This window comes from Motacilla alba, chromosome 1, assembly GCF_015832195.1.
Source record: "Motacilla alba alba isolate MOTALB_02 chromosome 1, Motacilla_alba_V1.0_pri, whole genome shotgun sequence".
Lineage (NCBI taxonomy): Eukaryota > Metazoa > Chordata > Aves > Passeriformes > Motacillidae > Motacilla > Motacilla alba.
Genome location: NC_052016.1, coordinates 36,592,230 through 36,607,056, shown reverse-complemented (window position 1 = coordinate 36,607,056; position 14,827 = coordinate 36,592,230). Strand labels below are relative to the sequence as shown.

The following is a 14,827-nucleotide window of genomic DNA, read 5'->3' as shown; positions in this document are numbered from 1 at the left end:
GCCCGGCGCGCGGGAGATTCGAACGGCGCGTCGGGCGGGCCCGGGGCGCAGTGCGGCCGCCGCCGCCATGGGGGCCTCCGGCAGCGCCCCCGCCACCCCGGCCGCGCCCCGCAACAAGCACCTGGCTCACGTCAGCGACCCCCGCTCCCCCACCGCCGGCATCCTGCGCACCCCCATCGAGGTAGGCGCCCTCCCGCCGCCGCTTCCCCCTGCGTGGCTCCGGCCCGCCGCCCCCACGGCTGCCTTCTCCGCAGGTGGTGAGCTCCCCGGCGGGCAGCCCGCAGCCCAGCCCCGCCGAGCCGCCGGCGGGCACCGGCCAGGAGGGGGACCCACGGTCGCCCACGCCCGGCATCTTCCGCACGCCCGTGAGAGCCGTGTCGAGTGGTGAGTGCAGCCGCCGTGGGTGGGCGGGTCGCGGGGCTGCCTGACTCAGGCTCACCCCGTCCTCCTCCGTCCCCGGCAGAGAGCCTGGACCGCCTGGTGAAGCAGCTCAGCGAGGCCTTCGGGGTCGAGGCCGCGGCCCCGGAGCTGGCGCCTCCGGGAGCGGCGGGCCCCGCCGAGGAGCCGGCCCGGCGGAGCTCCCTGCCCACGGGCGAAGAGGCGGAGAGGCCGCCCTCTCCCAGCACGGCCCGGCCCGCCCGCCCTGCCGGGCACGGCTTCTCCTCCGGTAAGTGCTCGGTGTGCGGGTGACAGGGCTCCGCGTGCCCGGAGAGCTGCCCGGGATGGGCTGTGAGCAAGTCGGGGCTCTGGGCACCATCTGGTTCGGGTGCATTTCCAGGTGTGCTCCTCGACAGAGCCTGTCCCTACCGCCAGTTCGTCTGTGTCCCACCGCCTGGAGCTTCTGCGGCCGGGGGACCCTCTGGGAGCTGTTATGTCCAGGGATGAGAAATTGTTTTTAAACTGTATTCAAAATCAAGAAGTATACGGCAGCTCTTCCCCTCTCTGAGATGGGTTTGTGACTCTGGAGACCTGTCCAGAGAGACCTTACAGTTTTTCATTGGGAAGAGCTGTGGAGTAAGGGTGGGCAGCACATCTCTGTGCTAAGGCTGAGCAGTGCTGAGAGACTTTGATACAGACTGTGTTTTAGAAAGCTCTGGGCTGAGCACTGCTCCTTGGAAGAGCGGCTGAGAGCTGTTCAATTTGGAGAGGAAAATGTTCGGGGGGTATCTTGTTAATTGATACAAATACCTGAAAAAGGGGTATAAGGAAGGGAGAGCCAGGCTCTTTTCAGTGGTGCCCAGTGATGGCACCAGAAGCAAAGGGGACAGAATGGTACACAGGAAGCTCCTGAACACCAGGAGACACTTTTTTTTTCACCATGAGGGTGACCAAGCAGTGGAGCAAGTTGCTAAGAGAGGTTGCAGAATCTCTGTCCTTTGAGATATTCAAGAGACACCCGAACATGGTCCTGGACAATGGGCTCTAGGTGAACCTGCTGGAGTAGGTCCTCCAGAGTTCACTTCCAACATCAACCTTTCTGTAACCTCTTTGTCTCAAAGCCCTTGGGTAAGTTTTTGATAAAGGCCATGAGGCATTTAAAATCCAGAACCTTTGAGCCTTGTCGTGATGTGCTGGTGTGTTTCCTTTTGTCAACTAGTGAGCAAGCCCATAAGACACAAGCCCAACAACAAATTCATGGCAACGTCTGGAGGAACTGGCCGCTCTCCCCTCAGCATTCTACGAGATGATAATTCTCCCAGTGCTCCTTCCCCCCGCCAGGTAAAGCTTAATGGGTCATGCTGAGGGAGGGAGATTGAGCTGAAAAAAAAGCCAAATCCTTCCATTTCTGTGTCTTGTAGGGTCCCAGTTGAGAATTGTGGCTTCCTAGGCCTGTAGAGACTAGTAACTTCGCAAATGTTTTTCTGTGGGTCAGTCTTGTCACTAAATGCCTCCGAGTCTTGTTCAATGTCTGTCTTTGGCCTTACTGTGAAATTGCCCATTTCAGTGCATTCTTTCTCTCTGGGCTGTAGAGAAAAGTCAGTCTTGTACGTTGTCACAAGAGAGTTCAAGCTGAATGGCCTGAAAATAGGCTACATATTCTGCTGAGAATTAACTAACCTTCAATCAGTTTGTGTTTTACACTCTGTGTTTGGGTTTTTTATTTCTCTAGGGCAAGAGGCACGTGTTAGGAGAGAACCTTGGGGAGAAGAAGGAAGTGGATCTGAGCAGGAGCCTTAAATCTGGGAACTGTGCTTGGAGTGACTTGAACAAGGAGAACCAGCAGTGTCCTTTCGTGGAGAACTAGACATTTCTTTTTTCAGGATCTTGCTATAATTTGCTCCTATGTTTTGAGAATTTTCTAGAGGGAAGAAATCCTACAATAGACTGAAACCCCAAAGCAGTGGTCACATTTCTCACCTATCCCTGTTGGGGAAAGATTTCTCCCTCCTCTTCCTAGCTTGTCATGTCTAATGTACAGCACAGACTTCATCTCTTTTACTGTATATCGGCTGTATTGGTTTTTCCATAGAGGTTTTATCTCTAGTAAATAAATTTGTGTTCAACCTTTGCTGACTGTATGTCCTGATATTGTGCTTGCTCAGCACAATATTTTCTCTGGGACAAGGGCTCAGGAGCAAGTAGTTCAGCCTTCTGTTAGCCTTAAAACTGCCTTGTCCCCTGCCTGGAGCATGATGAAGGGTATGGCCTCGAATCCATGTACAGCAGCATGAGCTGGGAAGCTGCAGCTCCCTGCAGGAAACTGATGTCTATCCAGTGTCACCTCTGGAGTAGTACTGCTCCTATACTGGCTCGAAACTGAGTTATGCAAGGGTCTGTCGTGAGGGTGAGATCCAAAACAACACGAGATAGTATTGTCCATTGATATTGACCTTCTGTTGGTAAGTTACTAAACCTTGTTGATCTCCAGCTCTCCCAGCAGAGCCTTGGGCCGTCCAGGATGGTGCTCTGAGCCAACAAATGGAATAGGGGCTGAAAAAAACGGTGGTGTAACTGAGCTAAAATATCCAAAGGATGCACTTTCTTCTCGCTATCCTAACTCTTCTCAACTACATCGTGTGAGGAACACCCTCCCCTGGGAATGTGAGCTAAAGCGAGGGCTGTGGATGAGGTGTTGACTGGTTGAGACCAGCAGGCAATATTCACAGGAAAGGAGTTCTGTCTGCAGTAGCTCATTGCAATGCTGGAAAGAACACAGCCTGCAGTGCTTCTGTGAGCTTTCTTTATTTGCCTGGGCTATGAAGATCTAAACAGACTTGAAAACATGGGCTGATGGCTACTGGTTAGACAGGGTCACCACACAATGCAGGAGTGAGGCAAAGAGGGAAGGAACAGCAAGAAGCAGACAACAAAGAAGAATAAATATAATATTCCCTGATGTTCTGGCAGGTTTTGAGGGCTACCTTTCTGCCATTCATGCATAGATAAGACTTGAACTAAGAAAATATTAAATAAATTCCCTGCTATTCTGGTAGGTCCGAAGGCTGCCTTTCCCCCCTTTATGCATAGATAGGACTTGAGCTAAGTGTTCCCCCATGAAAATGAGCCGAATTTACTCTAGCTTTATGTTTGAGGTGGTGCCATAGAAATCTCAAATCCAGTGTGTCTCTGGGGCTGTCTGCATGGATACAGGACAGCTGCACAGAGAAGTAAGGTAGAGTTAAAGCAGGGAGAGAGCTTAGTCTGGGGTGGGTGTTGCATGAGGGGTCCTCTGAAGGAGGAGGGTAGGTACCAGTGTGGGTAGAGGTGTTTGAAGGAAGGTGTAGGGTGTCTGAATTGTACTGCAAAGTCCTGAGACATAAAGAACAGGTCTTCAAGCCTGCACAAGGCTGGAAGCTGCTGGGGCTGTTTAGAGATGGAGAGAAGGGCCAGTGCCTGTGCTCCTGCTCCCCAGCTCCCCCTCCCTTTCCTCCCTGATCTCCTTTCACTCTGGGAGACTCCTACAAGTGACCTGTGTCTAGAGACAAGTGGGAGTGGTAGGTAGGCATTTCTGTTGCGCTCAGCTGATGATGCTGTTTTGCATGGGCTCGGGCTGTGGGCCGTGCTTCCGCTGCTCTTCCCCTCTCTGCTGCCGTCCTCAGTTCCAAATCTTGAGGAAACTGTCCCAGGAGCCAGTGGCAACAGCCATGCCATCCGCCGTCACCCCCAGGCAGCTCACTCTGTTGTCGTGGCCAGAAAGGATTCCTGTGGCGGGAAAGAAGAGAGGTCAGGCAGTGAAGGGGGGCCTGTTAGAGGTGACAGGGTGGCCCTGCTGAGGACATGTGCCACAGGCTGTGCCTACACACCATGTGTGGCCCTGTCTGCTCCTGCACATCCTCCGGCAGTCAGTACGTGGAGAATAGGAGCAAACGTGCCGAAGAACTTTTGTGTGTGGCATACAACCACCACCCAAGGGGTTCTCGGGAAGGTAAGGCCAGCTGAATCCTCATGCAACTGCTTTCACCCTGGAGTGACGGTAAGACTGAGGTAGGATGGGGGCCTTGGTAAGGCTGAGAAACAGCAGTGGTGTTGGTGGGCTGTGTTTCGTGACTTTTCAGAGGGTAGGGGCCACATCTGAAAGAAAAATACTGTGTCCTGTGAATGAGCATCACAGAGTACCCAAAGATGCTGGATGGAAGCCCAGGTGCACGCTTGGCTTGGTGTCTGGCCACCAAGTGGCACTGTGAGTACCTGGAGCTGGCAGACTAGGAGGAAGTAGGATATTCTATTGGTGGTTGTGAGCAGGTTTAGCTAATGGGAACCTTCTTGCCCCCTTGATCAATGTTGTTTAAAGGCTTGACTTCCTTAACATTAAAAACAATAGCTCTTCTAGGCCAGTGAGAGTTGTCCTAGTTCTGGTGCGCTCCCTAAGCGCGAAGGAGCTTTGTTGGGTTTCAGTCGGTACAGATGTCATCCTATGTTTAGGAGAAATAAGTGCCTTATTATCCCTAAGGCAGGGACAGGAGGCCTTGCAGGGAGGGAAAGAGGGACCTCAAGGAGCCACTCACCCACACGCTCTGCTTTCAGGGAGTCCCAGATGTTGCAGTTGAAGTCGTCGTAGCCGGCGAACAGGAGCCGGCCGCTGCGGGAGAGGGCGATGGAGGTGATTCCGCAGATGATGGTCTCGTGGGAGTACATGATGAGCTCCTGGTCCGCCCGCAGGTCGAAGAGGCGGCATGTGGCGTCGTCGGAGCCGGTGCAGATGGCTTCGCCGTTAGGGAAGAACTGGAGAGGGCACACACCACGTTCTAATGAGGTTTTCCTCAGATCCCGGTGGAATTCCTCAACTCGTCATCCCCCTGCTAACCACCAGGAAGCCACAGGGACAGGAAAACCTTGTGGGACCAGACACTGGATCATAAAGTTTGAATCTGCTGAAGGGGGAGACTGATTCTTCTCCTAAGGCCTAATAAACACTTTCCACTCCAAGAAAACAAATGGCCTAAGGGGCTAGAGCTGTTGCAAGATGTCTCCATGCTTGAGGAATGATTATTTTAATTCTAGCTGTTAGGTTTGGCCTTAAGAAATATCCCCCAGCTGAGGTCTGACATACTTCTGGCTACCAGAGCCTTCCTCTGTCTGATCCTCATATTCCAGCCTTCTCATACATGCTCATTTTCTGTGGTCTTGCTCTGAGGAGTAAATAAAGGGCTCCTCAGGAGCAGGTATGGCAGAAAACCATGTGGCTGGCAAGGTAGCCATGGGGCAGCTGAGAAAGGTTTCACTAATTGATGTCAGTGGAGGGTGGTTTGAGCAGCGGACTGCAGGAAGCTGGCATTTGGTTAGGTACAAGGAATAGTCTGCCGTGTGTCTTGTCCTGCCATCTCTGCAGCTCTGAGGGAGGTGCTTCCTCCCAAAAGTCTGAGCTGCCTCCCATGAAATTTAATCTTCAGAAGATCTCCCTGTGATCCCAAGTCCCCACCTCTTCTGTCTGGAGCTGACCTGAGCTGAGTTAGGTATTCCTGCTGCCTCACTTGCATCTTGTGCCAGGGCTGCTGGAGCGTGCCTGAACCACAGCTCCCAACAGCTGTTGTGAGCAAAGCTGGACCAGCACCTGTGTCAGGGTGCTCAGCTCCACAGACCACGCTGTGCTGCCTGTCCAAGACTTGGATGCTTTGGTGCCTGGGGAGAACCCTCCTCCAAACTTCAGTGAACTTGGGCACTCCCTGCTTCAGGCTGGATCACAGGGCCAAGGTCTAAGACCCCTGTTACCCTGATGACTGTGACAGCTTCTTTCAACCTTGTTCCAAGGCTGTTTCGGAGCTGTTCCACCCCCGTTTTCCTCCCTAGCCCTGTGCAGAGAGCATACGCACGGAGATGGCGTTGATGTCGGATTCGTGCCCTGAGAAGGTCTGACGGCAGGAGCCCTCCCGCACATCCCACAGTTTGGCAGTAGCATCACAAGCCCCAGAGATGAAGAGTTTGAAGTCAGGGGAGACGGCCAAGCTCATGCAGTCTCCAGTGTGACCAACGAACACAGTCTTCTGCTGCCCCGTCTCGATGTCCCAGAGCGCGCTGCAGGAGAGGAGAGGAGAGGAGGTCTTAGAGCCAGCCCAGGCAGAGCAGACCCACAGCCACGCTGAAGAGCTGTCCCACTTGCAAGCAAAAGGAGGGAAGCTGTGGCTACTGCACAGGAAAATGGGTGAGAGCATCCCTGGAGTCAGCCGTACGCAACAGGAGATATCTTCACAGCTGTTGTTGGCACTACCTTTGCCAAAACAGAGTTAGACTAATGCTGGGGGTGTGTGAAGTTTGGCATATAAGTGTAACAGCTGAAGGGAATACTGAGAGACAGTAAGAGGGACACAAACAGCAAAAAAATAGCAAACAGCTGAAAAAGGTCTTCTGTGTCCATGCTTGTAAGACGCAGACCTCTTGTTCAGTGGGATCCCACAGCACAGCCAGGCAAACAAACAAACCCTGTGTAACCCTGATCTCTGACAGAAATGCCACGTATTCTTGGTCAAAAGTTTCTTCCAAAGCAGTTATTGGGATGAGGTGAGGTGAATAAAGACTCGGGACTGTTCAGAGTCACAGCACAGTGAGCCCTGAGAACCAGGAACCAAAGGATCAAGGACACACCTCTGGATCACACCTCTGGAGTGCCTCTTGCACAGAGGGCAAGACTTGAGAAGTGGAGAACGTATGGGTGCTCCACATAAAATTAAAACTCTTTCTGTGCTGGTATAAATGACACTGTTCTTTGTGAGAACTGTTGACATGGCCCCTACTGCTTGACCTGGCCTCAGCTGAGGAAAGAAGCATCTGTTCTGCCAAGGGAGAAAGAATGGATCGGGCTTCCTAAGGTGCTCCATGTGGTCTCCCCGTGTAGGAGCAATTCCTCCTCAGATAGAAGAGCACAAGGACTGCACTTGTTGCTGAGCTAAGAGCAGAGGTCATGGCACTAGGGTGCAGGAGGGAGCACTCACCATGTGGTATCTCCAGAGCTAGTCACGATATTGTTGTCATCAAGAAATCGGCAGCAGGAGAGGTATCCTGGGAAGCGGGAACAAGCAAATGTGAGAAAGAGGGGCAGGGATAGAAGGGTGAAGTTCGGAAGCAGGGGGCACCCAGTTGCAGGCAGGCAGCGCACACACCTGTATGGGCTGAGAGCTCCCTGCTCACTTTGACGTTGCCTTCACGAGACTTGAGGTTGTAGATGGAGCACATGTTGTCAAGGCCTCCACAGGCCACAAAATTGCCAGAGGGGGCATAGGCACAGGTCATGACCCAGGAAGAACGCAAAGGGATGGCATGAACCTGGGAGGACCAGAAACCGTGTCAGGGCTCTTGGTAGCAGAGAGAACAGGTCAAGGACACCAGCTCAGAGGGGACCCACTCCAGCATCCCGGTTTGCAGCCGCCTGACACCTACCTTGTTAGTTGTGTACGTGTCCCACACAATCAGTTTCCCATCTTGTGAGGCACTGACCATAAGTCTGTGAGAAAGGAACAAGATCATGTTAGTGGCTTTTTTCCTGTCAGAGTCTTCCTGCCCATCACACCCATGTGCTGTCCTGCACGCAGCAGATCAGCAGCAGCTCTCTCACTTGGAGTCTGTGGACCAGTGCAAGGCGTAGATCTTGGCCAGGTGTCCCCGCAGGGTCCTTCGGGTCCGCATCTGGATGCGTCCAACGACCTCCATTCCAGACACAATCTAAAGAAAGAGTGGCAGGAGAGAAAGAATGTATCTTGGACTACCAGGAGCTTTACTGCTTTCCACATCTCTGCCTCCTAACTCCTTCCTGACTGGACACAAGCCCCTCAGAGTGGTGCTAGTTTGCCCAGGCAGCCCTGTCCCTTACCTGAGCAAGCGTTGTGTCTGCACAGGCTTTCCGGGCATCCTGGAGAAGAGACAACAGCAGAGGAGACAGATTAGAAACGTGTGGGGAAGGCAATGACAAATAAAATTTCAGGTCATAGTCTGAGGGCTACTAAAAGTAGGAACTGTGGCATTGCTGTGTTTGGATTGTGACCAGCACAGGGGGATATCTGTCTGTGATCAGGGCACCTTGACACCAGTCAGTTGTCAGGGAGGTGAGCCAAAATTTGCTCAGCGTCCTGTTTGTTGTGCTACACCCTTTCCATAGACCCTCCCACCTGACAGAACACCAGCTATCTCACAGGCAGAGGAGATCCTGAGGATTCATTACACTCATGGGACCCCTGTCCCTGTTTCTTCTCTCTCTTCTCCCTACCACGGTGGGAAAATCTCCATTAGCATTTAAAGGGCTGTGGAGAGCTGCAGAGGGCTCCAAGAACGTAGATGGAGAAAGCCCAACTCCAGCTTGTGGCTGAAGGGGAAAGTTTAGGCATGCAGTGGTGGGGTAGACACACTCTCAGCAGCTTCATGACTGTTGCCAGCATTACCGCAATCTGCTTCTTCAGCTGCTCAGCCTCCTGCTTCATCTGCTCCATTTCCCCCATCTTTCTGACCTAGGGGTGGCTCCTCCACGTGGGGCAGCCTGGATTCTGGGGAGACAGATCAAAAGAGAGAGGTGTGAGTTAGATAGGACACTAATGTGACTGCTCCATTACGGAAATGTAGGTATTCTGACAAAGGACTGGTGACCATGTCTTGGCTGAATGCTCAGTAATATTGTGCTGTATCCAGCAACAGCCCTTAGCATTTGGGAAGATTGTGCTGGGCCTGATCAAAGGTCCATTTTGTCTTGGATCCTGCTTACACATACACATACGGAAGCTAAAGAACTCCAGAGCCTCTTGCTGAGGTTCTGGCCACACTTGTCCACTCATTTTTAACCTCTCCATTACAAGCTCTGTGTCCTCTTCATCAGCTTCTCCCTGTTCATGGCCAAGCTGTCCATCTCACCTCCAGGAGGAAGAAACTTGATGGGAGGAGCCCATTGGGTATTTCCCACTGTTTGTCCTAAGCAGAGCCTCACCAGGCAGGACCAACCAACTCTCTGACCGCCAAGGAAATCTATGGGGCTGCTGAGGTGCTCTCTCAGGGTTCCCTTCCAGTTTTGCATCAAAAACCAAACCAAACCAAAGCCAACCAAACAAACAAAAAAACCAAACCAAAATAAAATAAAAAGAAAGGTGGATGCCTAGGGAAGGATCTAAGAATAGCATAAGCTGATAGGGGTACATCTCCTACTTGCCCAGCCCCAGCTTTTCACTGACGTCCAAAGCTCGAGCAGCATTACTGCATGCAAGTCCTTGATGGACTTTTCTTCTGTGCATTTGTCCATACCATTTTTGTGCCCATGCCAAGCTCAGCCTCCTCAGTGCCCCATGGTGATGACTTCCACAGCTGGGTGGCAGGCTCTGCAAAGCAGTTCCTGCTTCTATCACTTCCTGGTGGCACTCGTTCCACTTGACAGTAGCTGTATTTTGAGATGGAAGAATCAGCAAGTAATTGGTCTCTATTCACCTCTGCATCACTCGATATTTTATACATCTTTGTCATACCCATCTCTTTTCCAGACTGCAGAGCAAACTTAGTCATTCCTCCCGTGTAAGCTGTTATGTCCTATTATCTCTGTTGTTCTGTGAGCTTTTTTCAGTTGTTGACAGAGCAGAGGTGATACGTCTTTGCAGGGAGAGCAGGGAGCCAGAATTGTAATCCATATTCAAGATGCAGGTGCACTGTATCATTATACAACATCTCTGTTTTGCCCTCTCTTTCTTGTTGTGTGCACTAAAATCTTCACCAGTGAGTCTAGCATCTCCCACTCTTGTAGGCAAACATGACTTTTACTTGCTCCAGCTTTCCACCTGGAGAGATGTGAGTGTCCAGATGTGCTCCAGGTGTTGCCCAAGAAATGTTCCAGCATCTGCAGAATTTCTCCCAGTTCCTGTGGGTCACATCACTTCTGTCCCTGTTGCCTGAAGGCCTCATTTCCTCTGGTCAGTGAGGCTTTGGGTCCTTCCATGCTAGACTTGCTCTCTTGCAGTGGGCAAGCACATCCAGACAGCTCCCAAGTCCCACCTTTGCTTGCGGCTTGGTAGAGCACTTTGAGTTTCCTTTTAGAATTCCTTCCCTTGAATGTCTCCACAGCTTTCCTTTGATCCCCCAGGCACAGTGAGTTTTTGCTTGTTCAATGATTCCCAAAGCATGGCTTTGAGTGCAGGAAAGAGAACGAGATACAGGTTTCCCCTAGCTCCTGGGAGGCTATCCCAGCAGGAAGGTATTTCAGGATATTCTTTGCAGAGAGAGACTTGTGCCCGCTGCCTGCAAGGCTGGATAGAGGCACAACACTGCTGACTGTTCCCTGCTCGCTGCCCATGCCCGGGATGGGGTTGCCAGCCCCAGCAAATGGTGAGGAAGCAGGAGGGCAGCACTGTCAGGGTCCAGAGGAACGTGCCGCAGCCATGGCCTGGGGCTGCCAGCCTCAGCCTCCTTCAGCTACACTGAAGGACAGGAACAGACCAGCACCTGAGCTGGGCCCATTCCACTCGTTTTTCTTCTCTCATTCCAAGAGAACAGTGATGAGGGGGCTCCTCCCAGCAAGGATGCACAGCTGCACCTCATTGAGTGACCCTGGCCATAAAAGCCCACCTCCATGCACTTCCCCTCCTTTGGGAAAGGGCTGGCATTCCACTCCACCTCCCAGCTGACTGACAGACTGGGGAGATGCTGGGGAAGGCCTTGCAGCTTTCAGTCAGAGGCTGCACATCCTCCTTATGCTGGGGTGTTTGCCCGTCACTTTCAGTGTACAGTCAGGCTGCAAGACTCCATCCAGCTCTGGTCACAGCCTGTGACACACCAAGTGGCACACCTGAACTTCCAGCCACCCTGTGCAGCCAGCCCTACCACTGTGGCTCACACTTTGACCTTTTCCAGTGTTCCTTAGAACTGATTCATTGATCCCAAGCATTGGATTGCCTTTTCCTGCTAGGTAACCTCTTCCCTCTGACTCTCTCCTTCCAGCCTCCTCTGCTTGGTTCCTGAGTTCTTCAGGCTGTTATTTCATACACCTTTGGCTCTCTGAGATCACTGTCCATCCACCTGCCCTAATTTTTCTTTGTAGACTTCTGGTTTTGCCCACCCAGACCTGCACAGAACCTTGTTCATGGGAAACTTGTTCTCCCTTCCCTCTGATTTCTGCTCCCAGTGAAGCTGGCTGTACACCTCCTCGTTACCCATTGGATCCCAGTCTTTCTTTCATTGCTCCTGCTTTTTCACGACTCTCTTCCTGTCTCTGGTTGTTTCTCAACTCTGGCACTAGGAAGGGAACGCCAGTTCACTGCTCTGTAAAGCTGCATGACCAGATGAGGGGCTTTTGGAGCCATAGGCAGATCAAACAGCAGGGGCAGGATGTCGAGGACGGATAAAAAGGGCTAAATATAGAGAAGGTGCAGCTCAGGACTGTGTCCGAACCTTTAAATCCCTCTGAGGGAACACTCTAAATGAAGTTGGGAATTGTTCTCAGCCTCAGAAGGACAAGGAGCCACAGATGAGTGATAATAATAGCTCCATCTTCGCCTGTCGCCTCCATCCGTCAGGTCCCAGTGCAATTTGTGGAGAGTGAGTTGTCCCCAGCGTAGTGCAGCTGCCTCCCTGGAGGAGCAGGGCAGGTGTGCAAAAGAGCAGCTCATTATGGTCATGTAAATTTAGGGCAGGAAATGGGAGGAACAAAACAGGGGAAGAATAGAGGAAAGGGAAATGGAGTTTGGCCAAGACATGTTCCTGCCTTGACCAGCAGGACCTTAGGGATACACATTCCTAGTGGATCTAAGGATCAGCTCACAGTTGCTCATGGTGGTTGCCCAGGCTAGTTTTAATGGGGAAGGTTTCTAAATGGTGCACACTTGCTGCTTTCTGGAAGTAAGGGCTCTTTCAGGAGAATGCTAAGCTGAAGAGGAAACAAAGTCCTTAGGTACCTTTGAAAGAAACAATTCACCACTCTCAGCACAGCTACTGACAGGAGGACCTTGGCACCAGCACTGTTCCAGAGTTTTGCCTCCTGTAAGCACCACCAGGAGCAAGCAGGGCACAGCCAAACAGAGCCTGGGCTTGGCTGGTTCATGCCAGCCCTGTTCTGAGCTCTGCCTTAGCTGTGCTCATCCAGTTCACAGCTCTTGGCATTGGAAATCACATTTCATTTCTTCTGCTCTCCAACATGACAGTTCTTTCCCCTCCTGCCTTTTCTGACAAATTTCTTGGTGCAGCACTCCTGTCTGTGGGCAACCAAACCCATCCTGAGTCCTTCGGTGTCTGCTCACAGCAGATCAAACGCCTCTGCCATGGTGCAAGATGGAGGGGGATCTGAAATCATCCATCTTCTGCCTTTTGCTGCCACACCCTGACTTTTCAGAGCAGTGGCCATATCCCTTGCACAATGCCATGGAGGTGGCCCTGCTTGCTCCCTAGGGGCTGTCCCTCCAAGTCACCTGCATCACTCCCTGGTGGGGATAAGGGTGCAAGCAATGGGGGGAGAAAAAGAGGCAAGGTGAACTCTCTTGTTATCTGCTCCTGGGTAGCTTCCCCCATGCTGCGGAAGGAGTGGTTGCCCTGCGAAATGTTGGGAGAGGGCTGTGAACAGAAAAGGGAAAGGGGCAAGAAGAAGGACTCAGTGGGAAGAGGGAGTGTCCCTGGGTCTCTGTGTAATCCCTGACTAGCTTCGCAGGCTCGCCCTGGTGACCCTGGGCTCCTTGCAGAGCCGGATACAGAGATGATCCCTCTCTCCTGTGATGGAGATCAAAGGTCAGGGTAAAATTACCCTGCTCTGCTCCTTGCTTTCTGAGGGCTCCTTCTCCAGCCTGAGCAGCAGCCAGCTGCAAAGAGGTGTGCACAGGGTGCACTGGGAGTGCAGGGCTGTAACAGGCAGTGAGTGCCAGCTCGCTCAGAGGAGGTGTTACCCTCCCGCTCCAGTCTGGAAACTGCTGAGATTTACCTGCCAAGTGGAGAACAAGCAACCCCATCCCAGTGCAAAGCCCCCTCATCACTGTAAAGACACCTCAGTGCGAACCCCAACTCCTTTCCACGATCTTACCCTTCCTCATCCTCTGATGGGATGAGCCCTTGTTCAAAGGCTCCCCACACAATCACTCCAAGAAACTCCAGGTCCCAAATGCCAGGTTCACCAAGGTGACCTCAGGCATCGCAAGGTGGCAAACTTACCGGGATCTGTAGAGCAAGGCGGGTTGCAGTCCCCTCTGGATGGGACCCTCACAGCCTGCCGCCCTTGCTGAGAATGGCTCCTCGCTGCCCAAAAGTCCCTCGTACCTCCGCAGCCTCCAGTCGGTCCCGTTTGTCCACCCAGCGAGTCCCTCGCTCCCTCTCTGCTCCTCAGCCTCTCCCAGGACTGATCTCCCCATGGGGAGCTGGAAGGCTGTGGACGGGAGGGGTTGGGGGAGGGCTGATTCCAGGAGCAGCGTCAGGCAAATTAAATCAGACACCAGAGACTTGGGGAAATCGGATTGGGACGTAATGCAAAGCAGGTGGATGGGGAGGGGTGAAAAGAGAGAGTAGCACACTGCTCCTGAAGGGAAAGAAACAATCCCAGGCGGATTTGACTCCCTCTGTTTATATCAGCAACAAACTAATAAAGTGAAGATTAGCCAGAACAGCCTAGGATTATCAGCCACCAGGGCAGGGCTTGCTGTACCTCACAGTCACAGGAATTCCTGTTCTCCCAGGGACAGCCTGCCACTCGTGTCCTGGGCAGGGCGGAAAGAGGGATGATGCCACCAGAGAGGGCCTGCAAAGGGAAAACCAATGGCAGGGCCACCACACCCTCTCTCAGCTGCACACGGGGCTCTGGATGGGGAAAACAGAACTGGGCACAGGGGCAAGGGGTGGCAAAAGATTTGGTGGCATGCCTTTTGGCAGCCACTTTAGTGGGATGCTGCGAGGGGATTATCTTGGCCTCAATCTCTTTTAATCTCTCCCGCAGCTTTGGCCCAAGCCTGAGATAAATACCTTTTAACGGATCTCATCTGACGTCAGGAGGCCATCAGTCTAATCACCCAGGCCACCTTTGGGCAAAGCAAGCCAGAGATGTGGACACTGGCCCCTCATCCCCAATGTGTCCTCATCAACCAGGAACCACCCAGCACCCCCCACAAATCTTTGGGATGGACATGCGGGTGAGGGGATGTGACAGGCTCCTCACCAGGGAGGGTGAATTTGAAATGCACTCAATCAAATGTTTTCCTGGGGAGAGGATGAGAAGCAAAAAGGGTTGCCAACACAGGTTTCCCAAGCCTGCATGTTAAGAAGTGTCAGGATTCAGATTAAGGCAGGACTTCCCTCTCCATGGAAGAGGGGCCCTGTGCCAACAGTGACAAGGGGATCACTCACCCACCTCTTACACCACTGGCCCTGGCTCTAAAGATTTCTTCCACTTGAACTGCACTTGGGGTCTCCATGCACAATTCATCAAGGCTTTAGTATGTCATGACCACAGATTGATCTCTTG

The 14,827-nt window shown here is 52.5% G+C and overlaps 2 protein-coding genes across 2 annotated transcripts; one reads left to right on the top strand and one right to left on the bottom strand.

Moving 5' to 3' along the window:
• Positions 1 to 15: 15 nt before the first annotated feature.
• On the top strand, positions 16 to 2,509 carry CDCA3 (cell division cycle associated 3). The gene is made up of 5 exons (XM_038153440.1): positions 16 to 181; positions 255 to 384; positions 464 to 667; positions 1,598 to 1,719; positions 2,111 to 2,509. Exons 1-5 carry the CDS (start codon positions 68 to 70, stop codon positions 2,243 to 2,245), a joined length of 705 nt encoding a protein of 234 aa, XP_038009368.1. The 5' UTR covers positions 16 to 67; the 3' UTR covers positions 2,246 to 2,509.
• Positions 2,510 to 3,164: 655 nt separating this feature from the next.
• Positions 3,165 to 13,781, bottom strand: GNB3 (G protein subunit beta 3). The gene is made up of 10 exons (XM_038153431.1): positions 13,528 to 13,781; positions 8,808 to 8,909; positions 8,243 to 8,281; positions 7,988 to 8,094; positions 7,813 to 7,876; positions 7,536 to 7,698; positions 7,368 to 7,434; positions 6,252 to 6,453; positions 4,947 to 5,163; positions 3,165 to 4,143 (listed from the first exon to the last, which is right to left on the bottom strand). The coding sequence occupies exons 2-10, from the start codon at positions 8,862 to 8,864 to the stop codon at positions 4,037 to 4,039; spliced, it is 1,023 nt and encodes a 340-aa protein (XP_038009359.1). The 5' UTR covers positions 8,865 to 8,909; positions 13,528 to 13,781; the 3' UTR covers positions 3,165 to 4,036.
• Positions 13,782 to 14,827: the final 1,046 nt, after the last annotated feature.